Raw genomic sequence first — 18,917 nt, 5'->3', positions numbered from 1 at the left:
TTATAATAAAGGGCAGTAACTCTGTAACTGAAGGGTCGAGGACCAAAAAATACAAAGATTCACAATCCTTGCTTAAGTGTAAGCAAAGTTATATTTCCGACACAAAAGGACAAACAGAAAGATGGATGAACAAGGTGGTGACTAGATTCTCCCCTGAAAAATTTTGGGGAGCATAAAAAGTTGTTTACATATCAAAATTTCAGGTCCTTTTTATCACAAGATCAAGCATTCAAACAAGTAGAAAACGAACACTCCACTTCAAACTTGATATCATTTTGGCGATATATCTATGGTCTGCATTGTTACATCAAACTGCAGTGTGTGACTTCATTTAATTATCTAAATCTGACATCTCAATGAGTTATATTACACATATAATATTCGCCGAAGAACCATGCATGTGATTAAAGTCATTAGGTGGTAGTGCCCAGTAACTGTGGTAGTGTATTGATTAAAGTGACTTTGTGGTAGTGCCAGTACATAATGATTGTTCACAACAAATTACTGCAGAATTATTATTCTTTGTGGGGAATTTATTTTCATTAATTTTGTGGGTACTCTTAATTCATGGAATTTATACATCAACAAGTTGTTGAAATAAGTAGAAGTAAATTTATTGAGTTATATCTATCCATGGAAATAAGTGTCCACAGTTTAAGGGAAAACCATGAAAATTAAGTCCCACTAAAAAAGTGATTTTACAGTCATCTTAATCATTATATGTGAGGGCCTGATATGTCAACATTTTACTGTGGAGGGATAGGATCACAAACAGGAAATAGATGAATATGTACAACCTGTTTGTATAGGATAGCCATCCTTCATTACAAGGTCACAAATAATGTGTAAATAAAAGTCATACAACGTTTGAAAATCTATACAGAAATTTATACAGAAATCTATACAGAAATTTATACAGAAATCTATACAGAAATTTATACACGATAATGACATCACATTTGTCTCTTAAAGGCATCTGAATGGAGAAGATTTTTCAGGGAAGATAGTTAGTTATCGAAATTTGTCAGTTCATCCAGTGTCCAAACCATTTCACAAAAAAAAAAACAAAAAAAAACTGCTGGCATCTTCATGAAGAAAAGAACATCTAATATGAAATGTTGTCGTTTGAATAGAAACGAACATCATTAGGTTCTAAGGTCAAAGATTTTACGAACAATCACAGCATTTAAACATCTCAACTACACAGCACTGAAAATTGATTCTCGACAATAAATCAAAATACCCTAACAAGCGAAACGGTATTACAGTAATTTTCAACACTAACAAGTATTCCTGATGATGAATCAAACTATCATAGGCATAAGTCACACAACTAGAGTAAAGCAGTGATAACAGATGAAACATTTCTCAGACCCTATTCATGACAGGTTAATGTCACAATAAATGAATTTTAACACAAAATGACTGTTTACTTACTGCCATTATCCACAAGGTATATATGTATAATTTACACAAAGGATAAATTTTCCCTCAGATAAAAACACTGATCACTCCCTTCACATCTGACATGTAAATGGACCAAGCTGCTGAGTAAGTGTTTGTAGCAGGTAAAAACCTAATCACCCTGACTTATTGTTACTGTATCACTGTACCGTAATACACTTAACTACACCACCACACTGTAACAAGTAAACTTATCACCCTGACTTAATATTACTGTATCACTGTACCGTAATACACCTAACTACACCACCACACTGTAACAAGTAAACCTATCACTCAGACTTAATATTACTGTATCACTGTACCGTAATACACCTAACTACACCACCACCACTGCCTGTACATTAGGTCCCCCACTACCTGTATACTAGGTCCCTCACTACTTGTATACTAGGCCCCCACTACCTGTATACTAGGTCCCTCACTACCTGTATACTAGATCCCTTACTACCTGTATACTAGGTCCCCCTCTACCTGTATACTAGGTCTCTGACTACCTATATACTAGGTCCCCCACTACCTGTATACTAGGTCCCCCACTACTTGTATACTAGGTCCTCCACTACCTGTATACTAGGTCCCCCTCTACCTGTATACAAGGCTCCCACTACATGTATAGTAGGTCCCCCACTACCTGTATACTAGGTCCCCCACTACCTGTATACTAGGTCCCCCACTACCTGTATACTAGGTCCTCCACTACCTGTATACTAGGTACCCCACTACCTGTATACTAGGTCCCCCTCTACCTGTATACTAGGCCCCCACTACCTGTATAGTAGGTCCCCCACTACCTGTATACTAGGTCCCCCAGTACCTGTATACTAGGTCCCCCACTACCTGTATACTAGGTCTCCAACTACCTGTATACTAGGTCCCTGACTACCTGTATACTAGGTTTCTGACTACCTGTATACTAGGTCTCCCTCTACCTGTATACTAGGTCTCTCACTACTTGTATACTAGGTCCCCCTCTACCTGTATACTAGGTCTCTGACTACCTGTATACTAGGTCCCCCACTACTTGTATACTAGGTCCTCCACTACCTGTATACTAGATCCCCCACTACCTGTATACTAGGTCCCCCACTACCTGTATACTAGGTCCCCCTCTACCTGTATACTAGGCCCCCACTACCTGTATAGTAGGTCCCCCACTACCTGTATACTAGGTCCCCCAGTACCTGTATACTAGGCCCCCCACTACCTGTATACTAGGTCCCCCACTATATGTATAGTAGGTCTCCCACTACCTGTATACTAGGTCCCTCACTACCTGTATACTAGGTCTCCCACTACCTGTATACTAGGTCTCTGACTACCTGTATACTAGGTCCCCCACTACCTGTATGCTAGGTCCCCCACTACCTGTATACTAGGTCTCTGACTACCTGTATGCTAGGTCCCCCACTACCTGTATACTAGGTCCCTCACTACCTGTATACTAGGTCCCCCACTACCTGTATACTAGGTCCCTCACTATCTGTATACTAGGTCCCCCACTACCTGTATACTAGGTCCCTCTCTACCTGTATACTAGGTCCCTCTCTACCTGTATATTAGGTCCCCCACTACCTGTATACTAGGTCCCCCACTAACTGTATACTAGGTCCCTCACTACCTGTATACTAGGTCCCCCACTACCTGTATACTAGGTCCCTCACTACCTGTATACTAGGTCCCTCACTACCTGTACCTGTATACTAGATCCCCCACTACCTGTATACTAGGTCCCTCACTACCTGTATACTAGGTCCCTCACTACCTGTATACTAGATCCCCCACTACCTGTATACTAGGTCCTTCACTATCTGTATACTAGGTCCCCCACTACCTATTTACTGCCCCCCTACCTGTACAGAAGATTTTGTTTGTCACTACTGTTTTGTGTTGTTCAAGTCTTCAGCTACAAGTTTGACATAAGATAAGAGAGTCCTCCAGACAATAAACTATGTGCTTACGATTACTATTCCTTGCTATGCTGATGATTGCATCACAACAGATTTGGTGTGGAATTAGGTCATGGTCTATTACCAGGCATCACTGAGTAGGATACTCACAAATTCATTAGTTTTGTACACTAAACATCTGTCAACATTATCACAGGACAGGACATGATTGTCTTCTGTATCCATTTTGTTCTCACAGAGTAAGATTTGTTTTCAATGTATAAAGGCAGGGTCCTTATAATGTCAGGTTTTGTAGGGGGCTAACAATAACAAAAGTATCAGTGAACCTGATGAATTCTCCCTGAAAAAGACTTTATTAGACACAAAATTGATTCATAGAGCATTAATTCTGTAAGTAAGAGGTTTGAGGCCCTGAATTTTGGATACTGCACATTCTCTTAGTATGACCAATGTATACACCATGTTTCAATAACTCCTAAATTATGTAAAAGAGAGTTATGGTTCTTGTACTCTGCACTTCTCCTTATCAAGATCTATTTACCTATCTATCTATCAGATGGACAAAGCTGCAACTACATAACAACATGAAGAAAACTGTTCTGTGATTGCGGTATCAAATAAAGAATTGATGTCCCAATATTTTCATCGTTCGAACTTCTGATATAAAAATTGTTCTGTATTTATTTGATATAATACTTACAGGCTGCTGTAACTTATCACCGAAGAAAGCCCTATCTAACACACAGGATACATCAAAGAACAAGGCCTGGCTATCTCTGTCACCATGCAGCTGTAAAATCAATGACCCAACATTACTTCTCAGTCACGTTATAGACGACAACTACGAGTTAAAACTGTTATTGATAAGTTGAAATAACTTGTATGCTGATGTTCTAAGATCCTAATAATAGCATACAAAAGACAATTGTAATGAATTACTGGAAAAGCATAATAACCTGTTTTTTTATTTTATGTGCTGGCATTCAACATTTGATTTTAAAAAAATAAAATTTTCAGTTTTTTAAATACTTTGATCACATACATCCACTTCACATACATATCAAATAGGACAAATTTCTAAACAACTTACGACAACAAGCTTGCCATTGTCATCAAAGTGTTTTAAAATAGGTAGTGTATTATTACGGAAGAAGCAAATTCTACTGGAGATTGCGTTGAGATTATCATCAATTCGGTCTTTCTCCTTCCCTCTGTCGACCAGTCTTTTCTGCATGTAATATTCATCACAGTCTACCAACAGCACAAAGTTTAGTCCTCCAATCTACAATTTAGAAGGAAACATTGGTAAGAAAGTGTAAAGAACAATAATTATGGGTAATTATGTCTTGCCTGTCTTAAGGTCTGTTGGTAGAGTATCAGCAAACTACAAAATACACTCCAGTCTAAAATCTAGTTCTTTTCCAAGGTATTGTCGAGTTTATACACTGATGCATTGTAAAACAAGTAAAAATTTTATGAATTGTTAAATTCTAAAAAATCTTTCAAATATAACATTCACATCCCAATAGTATCACTCTTCCTGAGGACGGAGAGGAAAACTAATGCAATATTTTAAAGTACTTGTTTTAATATGACTGCAAAAGGATCTAAAGTGAATAGGGAAAAGTCATGAAGATTTTGTAGTCATTTATAGAAATCTTCAGTTCTGTCCAAAAATACACAGAAGATTAAAACTCCTATTGTCTATTTGGTGGGTTTAGATCTCTGTACATCAATAACACTATACAAGAAAATAAATTTCAGAGTTGCTGGACCATAAAATCAGGGAGATGTTTTGTAAAAGATGGATGTATTGATCTAACTTTATACAAAGTTTTTTTTATTTTTTTGAGCAAAATATAAAATGAAGACACCATCATCAAAGCCAAAGTATTAACACCTTAGTCTCACAATCATGACCTTTTAATGTCAATGTGACATCAGTCTCAGTGACCTTGACAGTCACCAGAACACATCAATGTGACATGAGGCTCAGTGACCTTGACAGTCACCAGAACACATCAATGTGACATCAGTCTCAGTGACCTTGACAGTCACCGAAACTCATCAATTTGACATGGGGCTCAGTGACCTTGACAGTCACCAGAACACATCAATGTGACATGCGGCTCAGTGACCTTGACAGTCACCAGAACACATCAGTGTGACATGCGGCTCAGTGACCTTGACAGTCACCAGAACACATCAATGTGACATGAGGCTCAGTGACCTTGACAGTCACCAGAACACATCAATGTGACGTGAGGCTCAGTGACCTTGACAGTCACCAGAACACATCAATGTGACGTGAGGCTCAGTGACCTTGACAGTCACCAGAACACATCAATGTGACGTGAGGCTCAGTGACCTTGACAGTCACCAGAACACATCAATGTGACGTGAGGCTCAGTGACCTTGACAGTCACCAGAACACATCAATGTGACGTGAGGCTCAGTGACCTTGACAGTCACCAGAACACATCAATGTGACGTGAGGCTCAGTGACCTTGACAGTCACCACAACACATCAATGTGACGTGAGGCTCAGTGACATTGACAGTAACCAGAACACATCAATGTGCCACGAGGCTCAGTGACCTTGACAGTAACCAGAACACATCAATGTGACGTGAGGCTCAGTGACCTTGACAGTCACCAGAACACACAAATCCAATGTGAAATCAAGGTCTTCTGGTTGTTGTGATCATGTTTGTTATTTACGACTAAACTTTGATTAATTATTCTATGACATACATTTTGAGGTGTACACATTTATCCCAGAACATGGTCAACAAATTAGTGATAGAATTAGGTTAAGTTAAATGCCATGGTAAAGACATCCTGTTGTCGGTTACCTGGCAACAGGTCAGGGACAGATGGTGACCAAGGACTTGAGCATCACATATGTAATAGTCATACTTATCTTTCAAGTTCTTTAATCTTGTTTATAAAGTTACCTTTCTGTACACCTTTACATACTTTTTCAATAATCTGCTTTTTTCAGCTGTGTATATATTGAGATCTGTGTAAATATACTTACATATTTATTGAATTCCTCCACCTGTGACTTGTCGCGAGGATAGCCTTCAAGTATAATGGCTGATGCGTCCTTGTGTTTTGCTAAGTTAGTTTTAAGTAGATCTACTGTCACCTCCTGCAAACGAAAGACATGTTCATTGTCTTTATTACAACTTTATCACTGTTTTTAATTTACAATCTATGGTGTTTTCATATATAATACCAAAACTGTCCATAAACTGACAAATGAATTTTATTTGTATCCTCACACAGTAAATCAAGTTCCAAGCTCATCTGGAAACAGAGTTGTCTCCCTTCCTTACCTCTGGTGCCATTTCTCCTTTTTGTACTAAGGAGCTAATCATTCCCCATTTCTCATCCACTGTGCCATTTTGACTGATCTCTGTCCTGAGAATATCCCCCATAGATATATGGACTGTTCCCGGGTAGCGCTCAGTGATCATCTTAGCTTGGGTACCTTTTCCACTACCTGGTCCACCTGTAACATGTAAGGTCAGAAAACTGAACAGTCACAGTAATGATCAGTATATATCTATAAAGATATGATATCAGCAAGGTATAATTGTTAATTCCTCTGTATATAACTTCCTTATGATAGGACAGGCGTCTTATACATAACTTCTGTAGGATAGTACAACAATCAGACATGAATCCTTAACTTCATCACCAGTAATGACTGTGATCAGTCAGGAATCCTTAACTTCATCACCAGTAATGACTGTGATCAGACAGGAATCCTTAACTTCATCACCAGTAATGACTATGATCAGTCAGGAATCCTTAACTTCATCACCAGTAATGACTATGATCAGACAGGAATCCTTAACTTCCTCACCAGTAATGACTATGATCAGTCAGGAATCCTTAACTTCATCACCAGTAATGACTGTGATCAGACAGGAATCCTTAACTTCCTCACCAGTAATGACTGTGATCAGTCAGGAATCCTTAACTTCCTCACCAGTAATGACTATGATCAGTCAGGAATCCTTAACTTCCTCACAGTAATGACTGTGATCAGTCAGGAATCCTTACCTTCCTCACCAGTAATGACTATGATCAGTCAGGAATCCTTAACTTCATCACCAGTAATGACTGTGATCAGACAGGAATCCTTAACTTCCTCACCAGTAATGACTATGATCAGTCAGGAATCCTTAACTTCATCACCAGTAATGACTGTGATCAGTCAGGAATCCTTAACTTCCTCACCAGTAATGACTGTGATCAGTCAGGAATCCTTAACTTCCTCACCAGTAATGACTATGATCAGTCAGGAATCCTTAACTTCATCACCAGTAATGACTGTGATCAGACAGGAATCCTTAACTTCCTCACCAGTAATGACTATGATCAGTCAGGAATCCTTAACTTCATCATCAGTAATGACTATGATCAGTCAGGAATCCTTAACTTCCTCACCAGTAATGACTGTGATCAGTCAGGAATCCTTAACTTCCTCACCAGTAATGACTATGATCAGTCAGGAATCCTTAACTTCATCACCAGTAATGACTGTGATCAGACAGGAATCCTTAACTTCCTCACCAGTAATGACTATGATCAGACAGGAATCCTTAACTTCATCACCAGTAATGACTATGATCAGTCAGGAATCCTTAACTTCCTCACCAGTAATGACTATGATCAGTCAGGAATCCTTAACTTCCTCACCAGTAATGACTGTGATCAGACAGGAATCCTTAACTTCATCACCAGTAATGACTGTGATCAGACAGGAATCCTTAACTTCCTCACCAGTAATGACTATGATCAGTCAGGAATCCTTAACTTCCTCACCAGTAATGACTGTGATCAGACAGGAATCCTTAACTTCATCACCAGTAATGACTGTGATCAGACAGGAATCCTTAACTTCATCACCAGTAATGACTATGATCAGTCAGGAATCCTTAACTTCATCACCAGTAATGACTATGATCAGTCAGGAATCCTTAACTTCATCACCAGTAATGACTGTGACTATGATCAGACAGGAATCCTTAACTTCCTCACCAGTAATGACTGTGATCAGACAGGAATCCTTAACTTCATCACCAGTAATGACTGTGATCAGACAGGAATCCTTAACTTCCTCACCAGTAATGACTATGATCAGTCAGGAATCCTTAACTTCCTCACCAGTAATGACTATGATCAGTCAGGAATCCTTAACTTCATCACCAGTAATGACTATGATCAGACAGGAATCCTTAACTTCCTCACCAGTAATGACTGTGATCAGACAGGAATCCTTAACTTCCTCACCAGTAATGACTGTGATCAGACAGGAATCCTTAACTTCCTCACCAGTAATGACTATGATCAGACAGGAATCCTTAACTTCATCACCAGTAATGACTGTGATCAGACAGGAATCCTTAACTTCATCACCAGTAATGACTATGATCAGTCAGGAATCCTTAACTTCATCACCAGTAATGACTATGATCAGACAGGAATCCTTAACTTCATCACCAGTAATGACTATGATCAGTCAGGAATCCTTAACTTCATCACCAGTAATGACTATGATCAGACAGGAATCAGGAATCCCAGTAATGACTTCATCACCAGTAATGACTATGATCAGACAGGAATCCTTAACTTCATCACCAGTAATGACTATGATCAGACAGGAATCCTTAACTTCCTCACCAGTAATGACTGTGATCAGACAGGAATCCTTAACTTCCTCACCAGTAATGACTGTGATCAGTCAGGAATCCTTAACTTCCTCACCAGTAATGACTATGATCAGACAGGAATCCTTAACTTCCTCACCAGTAATGACTGTGATCAGACAGGAATCCTTAACTTCATCACCAGTAATGACTGTGATCAGACAGGAATCCTTAACTTCATCACCAGTAATGACTGTGATCAGACAGGAATCCTACACTTCATCACCAGTAATGACTGTGATCAGACAGGAATCCTTAACTTCCTCACCAGTAATGACTGTGATCAGACAGGAATCCTTAACTTCCTCACCAGTAATGACTGTGATCAGTCAGGAATCCTTAACTTCCTCACCAGTAATGACTATGATCAGACAGGAATCCTTAACTTCCTCACCAGTAATGACTGTGATCAGACAGGAATCCTTAACTTCATCACCAGTAATGACTGTGATCAGACAGGAACCCTTAACTTCCTCACCAGTAATGACTGTGATCAGACAGGAATCCTTAACTTCATCACCAGTAATGACTATGATCAGACAGGAATCCTTAACTTCATCACCAGTAATGACTGTGATCAGACAGGAATCCTTAACTTCATCACCAGTAATGACTATGATCAGTCAGGAATCCTTAACTTCATCACCAGTAATGACTGTGATCAGACAGGAACCGTTTAAATAACCTCCTTACTGTAATTATTATCATATCTTCATTACCTGCGAGAACTATGATGGGACAGGTGGGTAAATCTGGCTTTCTTCCTTCATCTTTAATCACTATTTCTGGTGCATCTCTGACAACTATCATACTGGCCTTCATCTGTGATTTTGTTCGTTCTATAGCCTCAGATGGACGTTCGTAAGTGGCCGCTGTGGGAACTGCATCTTCAGGGGGATTAGGAATATTGGATCGTGGTGGTTCTGTAGAGGAAATAAAACTTGATTTTATTAACTACTCATGTCTTCCTATTAATGACGTAATCATATAGATGTATAATGAGGATCTGGTTATGAAAAACAGTAAAGCCAATGATAGGAAAAATGACAGGCAAATGTAGTGAAACAGGTTAGAGTGTGATTACAGGTGTTTACATAGAATCCTCTAGTTCAATGTTTAGGGTAACATCTATAATTATTTAGTAACTGTATAATGTAGTAGATCACATTTATACAACAAGTATAAATGTGATCTGTATAACTCAGATTGCCTTTAGATTGTAGTTATTGAATACAAAGATTTAGGTCCAATTTTACAATGAGAAACACTCTACCATGCCCTTTGTAAAAGAAATTGACATGTGTGCTAGAAATATCTACCGTGGTCAAGCGTAACATCGACCCTCTGATTTTGACTGACTCAGATGAATCACTTTAAATTAACATTTTGATATAAATATGAGTGTAATCTGTTAAGACCATTTTGAACAGATCTATACTCCTGAGAAGCTGGATGGTCCAACATCAGGGTGTTTACGTGAACTTTATCTAGAGGTGGTTAGTTACGATTCCTTCATAGCATGCTAAATTTAAATAATTAAACTTTAAAATAAAAATTCACACTTTTTTACACACCTCTAATTGTGTCCATTTAAAACTTGGAATCTTCCACAGCCTTCAGAAAAGCTTCTGTCCAAACTGATTGCTTCTTTTAAATCTAAAACTTTTAGCGAGTAGGCAGGGACACTTACACATATAGAAATCGCAAAAACACGGGCAGAGTTCATCATTATGCCGCGAAAAAGGGAATCAGTGTGACTTAATTAGTATATATTTGTGGTGGAGGGACACCTGTTTGGAGGAAAGAATGTGTTGAGAAAGTAATTAATGAGTCATATCAGGTAAATTTTGAAGTGTTGGGATGATAGAATAATACATTTATCTACAGCAAATCATGAATGTTAGGATGATAGAATAATACATTTATCTACAGCAAATCATGAATGTTAGGATGATAGAATAATACATTTATCTACAGCAAATCATGAATGTTAGGATGATAGAATAATACATTTATCTACAGCAAATCATGAATGTTAGGATGATAGAATGATAGGTTTATTTACAGTACGACATGAATATTAGGATGTGAGAATGATAGGTTTATTTACAATAAGACATGAAGTATTAGGATGAATAAATAAAAGGTTTATCTACAATAAATCATTAAGAATTACAATGTTAGAACAAAACAGGTTTATCTACAATAAACCATGAAATGTCAAGATGATAGAAGAATAAAATAGATTTCTCTACTTGTCTTGTTCACAATCCAGCTTCAGACAGCTACAACTCTTTACATTCATCAAAAAGCAAAAAAATGAAATAATATCTGTTTTCTCGTTACAAAGCAGGAAAATATCTGAAAAGGAATATTCTAAAATACTGCTGTTTACAAAATTAGTAGGTGTTCCTGAAAAGCAAGAATGACAAGTTTTACTCATTTAAAACAAAGCATGCAAGATCTCACAAGTAAACAAGTCTTTCGTCCTTTAGTTTTTGTTTCAATCTTCAGGTTAGTGTCAGCTTTAAGGTATAACTTCACACTTTAGTTCTTCATTTACCATTCAGATTGAGTTTCACACTTTATTTAAACAAATTCTATTGATAGATATATCAACTGGATTGGAAAACAGTCTAGAAGCATGACTAAGTCTTCTCACACTTAGTTCTTGCCCTGCTTTCAGGTCTAACTTCATGTCCAACATTATGTCTCATAGCAAACTTAATGGTAACAATCACATGCCAGATTTTACACTTATACTCTAAGCATTTTAAAGTAGCTCTCTACATAATACTAATTCCATACATACCACCAGACCTGAGTCATACAGACCAGGTGTATCTCAGTCAGACCTCAGTTATACAGACCAGGTGTATCTCAGTCAGACCTGAGTTATACAGACCAGGTGTATCTCAGTCAGACCTCAGTCAGACCTCAGTTATACAGACCAGGTGTATCTCAGTCAGACCTCAGTTATACAGACCAGGTGTATCTCAGTCAGACCTCAGTTATACAGACCAGGTGTATCTCAGTCAGACCTCAGTTATACAGACCAGGTGTATCTCAGTCAGACCTGAGTTATACAGACCAGGTGTATCTCAGTCAGACCTCAGTTATACAGACCAGGTGTATCTCAGTCAGACCTGAGTTATACAGACCAGGTGTATCTCAGTCAGACCTGAGTTATACAGACCAGGTGTATCTCAGTCAGACCTGAGTCATACAGACCAGGTGTATCTCAGTCAGACCTCAGTCATACAGACCAGGTGTATCTCAGTCAGACCTGAGTTATACAGACCAGGTGTATCTCAGTCAGACCTGAGTTATACAGACCAGGTGCATCTCAGTCAGACCTGAGTTATACAGACCAGGTGTATCTCAGTCAGACCTGAGTTATACAGACCGGGTGTATCTCAGTCAGACCTGAGTTATACAGACCAGGTGTATCTCAGTCAGACCTGAGTTATACAGACCAGGTGTATCTCAGTCAGACCTCAGTTATACAGACCAGGTGTATCTCAGTCAGACCTGAGTTATACAGACCAGGTGTATCTCAGACTTTTCTGATACTTGCCAGTTGATGACTCAGACAAACCATCCCCAATTGAAGATCAGATTCTGATCATGACAATTCTGAAATATATTTGATGGACTCACCCAGCTTCTTTCCATTTTTGTCTCCAAAGATAGATCTTGTGAAATATTGCTTCAGCTCAAATGCCACCTCTTTGATGTCTCTATCTCCATTTATCTACAATATTAGAGACAAGGTTTTTCATTTCTATATTTACTACCTGGTGTATATATTTCTCTACTTGGTAATGTGTGTTTATGTCTGGTGTCCACATAGTCCCCAGTGGTAGATCTATAGTTATCAGCATGGTGTCTCACCGTGTGTTTATGTCTGGTGTCCACATAGTCCCCAGTGGTAGATCTATAGTTATCAGCATGGTGTCTCACCGTGTGTTTATGTCTGGTGTCCACATAGTCCCCAGTGGTAGATCTATAGTTATCAGCATGGTGTCTCACCGTGTGTTTATGTCTGGTGTCCACATAGTCCCCAGTGGTAGATCTATAGTTATCAGCATGGTGTCTCACCGTGTGTTTATGTCTGGTGTCCACATAGTCCCCAGTGGTAGATCTATAGTTATCAGCATGGTGTCTCACCGTGTGTTTATGTCTGGTGTCCACATAGTTAGTCATAATGTCGCTCTATAAAATCCCCAATGGTAGATCTATAATTAACAGCATGGCGTCTCACTGTCACTCTAGTCTGAGTCAAAGATCAAATGCAGATTATTTTTCATCAGAAAACATATTTTTCTCTTTCTTTTTTGTTTAAAGAAAAAGCTGTTTTTACAACTTAATTCTCGCCTTTTCATGGTTAATTGGACATTTAAAAAGTGGGCGTATTCCCATTGTGAGCCTTTGTACTGAAAATAAGAAAAATAGGGGATGGGCCGATTTTCAAGCATTGACTCATACCCAGTTTTTGTGTGCTTTATTCAAATACCTTAATTATGAATCCACATAAAATCAAGAAATTTAATTGATTTCTTTCTGAAAGGACATATCAAAGATTTCTAAGCAATCTTATATCAGTGCAAGTCAATCAATGCTAAACATATGTTCACTGTTTTTTCTTGTTAAATATAACAGTTGAATGGCCCTCATTTTTGTATTAAAGTCTGAAACACTGATAGAATGTGTTACTCTTCATGTTAATGATAATATAGTGATATTCTCTTGTTTTTCGGTTTTACATCTTCACAACCATCAGGGTTGTATGAAGATGATGATTTGTTACTGAAGTTCTTCCCCAGAGATAAGTAGTTAAAAACTTAAATCAACAAAACACACTCGCCCCAAAATGACACACTATTTAAGTGAAGCTGGTATAACATTTTTTGTTTTTTTTAGAATAACATCAAATCAGATTTGATACAAACTTATTGAATATTCTAAACAAATCTAATGTTTCAATCAAATCTTACAGGGATATCAGGAAATGGACATAAGGTCAAAAGAAACCTAAAGAATTACCTATACAACCAGATCCATAGTCAGCAACAACTTATAACTCACCTCTACACCCAGATCCATAGTCAGCAACAACTTATAACTCACCTCTACACCCAGATCCATAGTCAGCAACAACTTATAACTCACCTCTACACCCAGATCCATAGTCAGTAACAACTTATAACTCACCTCAACACCCAAATCCATAGTCAGCAACAACTTATAACTCACCTCTACACCACCCAAATCCATAGTCAGCAACAACTTATAACTCACCTCTACACCCAAATCCATAGTCAGCAACAACTTATAACTCACCTCTACACCCAAATCCATAGTCAGCAACAACTTATAACTCACCTCTACACCCAAATCCATAGTCAGCAACAACTTATAACTCACCTCTACACCCAAATCCATAGTCAGCAACAACTTATAACTCACCTCTACACCCAAATCCATAGTCAGCAACAACTTATAACTCACCTCTACACCCAGATCCATAGTCAGCAACAACTTATAACTCACCTCTACACCCAAATCCATAGTCAGCAACAACTTATAACTCACCTCTACACCCAAAGCTTGAGTCAGCAAAGATACATAACTCACCTCAACACCCAAAACTTGAGTCAGCAAAGATACATAACTCACCTCAACACCCAAAACTTGAGTCAGCAAAGATACATAACTCACCTCAACACCCAAAACTTGAGCCAGCAAAGATACATAACTCACCTCAACACCCAAAACTTGAGTCAGCAAAGATACATAACTCACCTCAACACCCAAAACTTGAGTCAGCAAAGATACATAACTCACCTCAACACCCAAAACTTGAGCCAGCAAAGATACATAACTCACCTCAACACCCAAAACTTGAGTCAGCAAAGATACATAACTCACCTCAACACCCAAAACTTGAGTCAGCAAAGATACATAACTCACCTCAACACCCAAACCTTGAGTCATCAAAGATACATAACTCACCTCAACACCCAAAACTTGAGCCAGCAAAGATACATAACTCACCTCAACACCCAAAACTTGAGTCAGCAAAGATACATAACTCACCTCAACACCCAAAACTTGAGTCAGCAAAGATACATAACTCACCTCAACACCCAAAACTTGAGTCAGCAAAGATACATAACTCACCTCAACACCCAAAACTTGAGTCAGCAAAGATACATAACTCACCTCAACACCCAAAACTTGAGCCAGCAAAGATACATAACTCACCTCAACACCCAAAACTTGAGCCAGCAAAGATACATAACTCACCTCAACACCCAAAACTTGAGTCAGCAAAGATACATAACTCACCTCAACACCCAAAACTTGAGCCAGCAAAGATACATAACTCACCTCAACACCCAAAACTTGAGTCAGCAAAGATACATAACTCACCTCAACACCCAAACCTTGAGTTATCAAAGATACATAACTCACCTCAACACCCAAAACTTGAGCCAGCAAAGATACATAACTCACCTCAACACCCAAAACTTGAGTCAGCAAAGATACATAACTCACCTCAACACCCAAAACTTGAGTCAGCAAAGATACATAACTCACCTCAACACCCAAAACTTGAGCCAGCAAAGATACATAACTCACCTCAACACCCAAAACTTGAGCCAGCAAAGATACATAACTCACCTCAACACCCAAAACTTGAGTCAGCAAAGATACATAACTCTCCTCAACCCCCAAAACTTGAGCCAGCAAAGATACATAACTCACCTCAACACCCAAAACTTGAGTCAGCAAAGATACATAACTCACCTCAACACCCAAACCTTGAGTCAGCAAAGATACATAACTCACCTCAACACCCAAACCTTCAGCCAGCAAAGATACATAACTCACCTCAACACCCAAACCTTGAGCCAGCAAAGGTACATAACTCACCTCAACACCCAAACCTTGAGTCAGCAAAGATACATAACTCACCTCAACACCCAAACCTTGAGTCAGCAAAGATACATAACTCACCTCAACACCAAAACCTTGAGTCAGCAAAGGTACATAACTCACCTCTACACAACCCAAACCTAGATAAAATGTGAATAGATCAAGTACATTTGAAGGAAATACTGATGCCTCTAGAAAACCCTTTAATATTCATGACAAAAACTTTACATTGACCATTCTCTAATCAATGACCGACACAGATAACGGGGCGCCAGAATGTAAGTAATTTCATTAAATAATTACAAATATATATCAACATTAAATGGTTACGATGTGAGAAATCATCAATGCTTTTTGTTTTTATTTACCACAAAGAGTTTGCCTCTGTCATCCAGAACTTTGGCTGCAGGCAATGTGTTACATTTGAATGCTGTGAGACGGCGCTGTATCGCATTTATATTGTCGTGCAGTCTCTCCTCCTTCTGGCCCCGCTGTAGCAGCCTTTGTGTACAGCAGTGTTCGTCACAGTCCAACATAAAGGACATATCCAGCCGACCCACCTGTACAACATACATACTTAACATACAGAAACACAATAGATAGACAACCCACTTGTACAACATACATACTTAACATACAGAAACACAATAGATAGACGACCTACCTGTACAACATACATACTTAACATACAGAAACACAATAGATAGACAACCCACTTGTACAACATACATACTTAACATACACAATAGAAACACAATAGAAACACAATAGATAGACGACCCACCTGTACAACATACATACTTAACATACAGAAACACAATAGATAGACGACCCACCTGTACAACATACATACTTAACATACAGAAACACAATAGATAGACGACCCACCTGTACAACATACATACTTAACATAAAGACATATAAAAGCGGGCTGAATGTATGTTCTGATGAACTTTGTGTTTCTTGTTTCTACCTTGACATTTAAATTTGTCATGAAGTCCAAAATTCTTTACAATATATCAGAGATCGAGTTTAAATTCTCATTGTCCAGTTCATATATAGGAAAATAATTAAAATGAAAACACTTCTGATCATTTACACATATTTGTAAAGCATCAGGAGATTTGTAATGAAAGCACTTATACTTTACTGATCAGTATGTGATCAATGTAGTGATAACTACTGTACAGACAGGGAAAGTTTAACAGCAATCTGCTTCTTTATCAAGACACAAAATATTACAAAAGTTACATAACATAGAATATTAAACACAGACAAAGTTACAAACAAAAATCAGGAACAACAGTGTAAAGTGTCTTGGCCGATGGACGATGAAGGTCTTTTACAAGGAACAAGAAAAATATCTAAAACTGGTGTATTTATATCATATATTTATACACACCTCACGTCAAAGACCAAAGACTGATGATTATATATACTTGACAAATTTATAGATATGTTAACAGTGAGATCAAAAGTTTGGGATAAAAAGGAAAATAAATTTACAATTTTGTCAAACTGCTTAAGCTGGTTGATTGTACGGGGGTAACCCTCCAGTATGAAACCTTCGGCTTTGGGATGACTCTTTAGGCTGGTGAGGAGGAGGTCTGCTGTGATCTCCTGTAAACATTAAAATGTAGACAATTATTGATACCGATCTTTAGTATACTTAATTTACCAGCTCATCAACACAGTATGGTCAGTAAATGGTGTTGAACTTTGGAAGTACACTATCAGATATAACATTGTGTCACCAGAAGCTCGGCTAATTACTAAATACACAACACTTTTCTTTTCGCATAACCAACCTGGAGTTAAATATATAAACATTAAAACTACATGCTTAACAGATCATCATTAGTTATCAAATATATTATCTCTCTTGAAAAACACTTACTGAGTCATCAATAACACAGATTACCTCTCTGGAGCTATAGCTACTGATCATCAATAACAGCAGCTTTACACAGATTATCTCCCTTGAGTTATATGTACAAATAATTATGTAAATTATCTCCCTTGAATTACATTTTATTTTCAGTAGAAGTACCACATTATACCAGATCATCTCTAACACTATTGAGGACAACTAAAACCTGTCAAGATAATTAACCCTTACTTCACTGCTGAATCTGACACACTCAAGATTCTTGTGGAGTTGCTGTGTTAATTATCAGGTCAGGTGTGAAGCATATACATAAAAATTTGTCTGGTATAGTCTTGCTTAAGTTTGGGATGGGCATATCAGTGAGTTTTTCTGTATTTTCATAAGATTATATCATGACACAGGCAGTTATTGAACTTTCAATCCATGAACCATGGTAACACATTTTTTTTCTTTATTATTTCTAATATTTGTTTGAATCATAAAAAAGAAGCAATCCTTCAACTGAAGATTTCCTTTAAAAAGTGTGATGAGTAAGGAGACTCTATTGTCTAACATTGTAATGAATTTCACCCTAACCCTTTACCTCTGGAGCCATCTCTCCTCTATTGACAAGATCTCCAATCATATCCCACTTGTCCTCTGCCGATCCCTTTTCAGTGATCTGTGCCCTCAGGAGGTCTCCCATGGACAGATGTACCCATCCTGGGTATGTCTGCTGTAACAACTTAACTTGAGTGAGTTTTCCACTGCCTGGGCCACCTGTCATTACAGAAAAGCCATTAATTAGAAGTTTCTGCTAAGAGTATCAGTATTTAGGGGATACAAATAGGGGTATCAGTAATTAGGGATTACAACTAGGGGTATCAGTAATTAGGGGTTACAACTAGGGGTATCAGTAATTAGGGGTTACAACTAGGGGTATCAGTAATTAGGGGTAACAACTAGGGGTATCAGTAATTAGGGGTTACAACTAGGGGTATCAGTAATTAG

At 38.1% G+C, this 18,917-nt stretch overlaps 1 protein-coding gene across 3 annotated transcripts in view; it reads right to left on the bottom strand.

The window, feature by feature from the left end:
• The window catches only part of LOC132550244 (adenylate kinase isoenzyme 5-like), a 79,575-nt gene that overhangs the window by 50,746 nt on the left and 9,912 nt on the right, over positions 1-18,917 (bottom strand). For all 3 annotated transcript variants that reach the window (XM_060214286.1, XM_060214303.1, XM_060214295.1), the window contains exons 4-12: positions 18,511-18,686; positions 17,546-17,659; positions 16,408-16,599; positions 12,758-12,851; positions 9,817-10,020; positions 6,716-6,891; positions 6,415-6,528; positions 4,465-4,656; positions 4,075-4,164 (exon numbers count right to left, since the gene is read on the bottom strand). In XM_060214286.1, the coding sequence (XP_060070269.1) occupies positions 4,075-4,164; positions 4,465-4,656; positions 6,415-6,528; positions 6,716-6,891; positions 9,817-10,020; positions 12,758-12,851; positions 16,408-16,599; positions 17,546-17,659; positions 18,511-18,686 (1,352 nt within the window). The remainder of the gene's footprint in view (positions 1-4,074; positions 4,165-4,464; positions 4,657-6,414; positions 6,529-6,715; positions 6,892-9,816; positions 10,021-12,757; positions 12,852-16,407; positions 16,600-17,545; positions 17,660-18,510; positions 18,687-18,917) is intronic.

The sequence above is a fragment of the Ylistrum balloti genome, unplaced genomic scaffold (assembly GCF_031769215.1).
Source record: "Ylistrum balloti isolate Yb309-2 unplaced genomic scaffold, AGI_CSIRO_Ybal_v1 Utg369622, whole genome shotgun sequence".
NCBI classification, from domain to species: domain Eukaryota; kingdom Metazoa; phylum Mollusca; class Bivalvia; order Pectinida; family Pectinidae; genus Ylistrum; species Ylistrum balloti.
The sequence above is the reverse complement of the archived record's forward strand: the minus strand, read 5'-3'. Positions and strand labels throughout refer to the sequence as shown.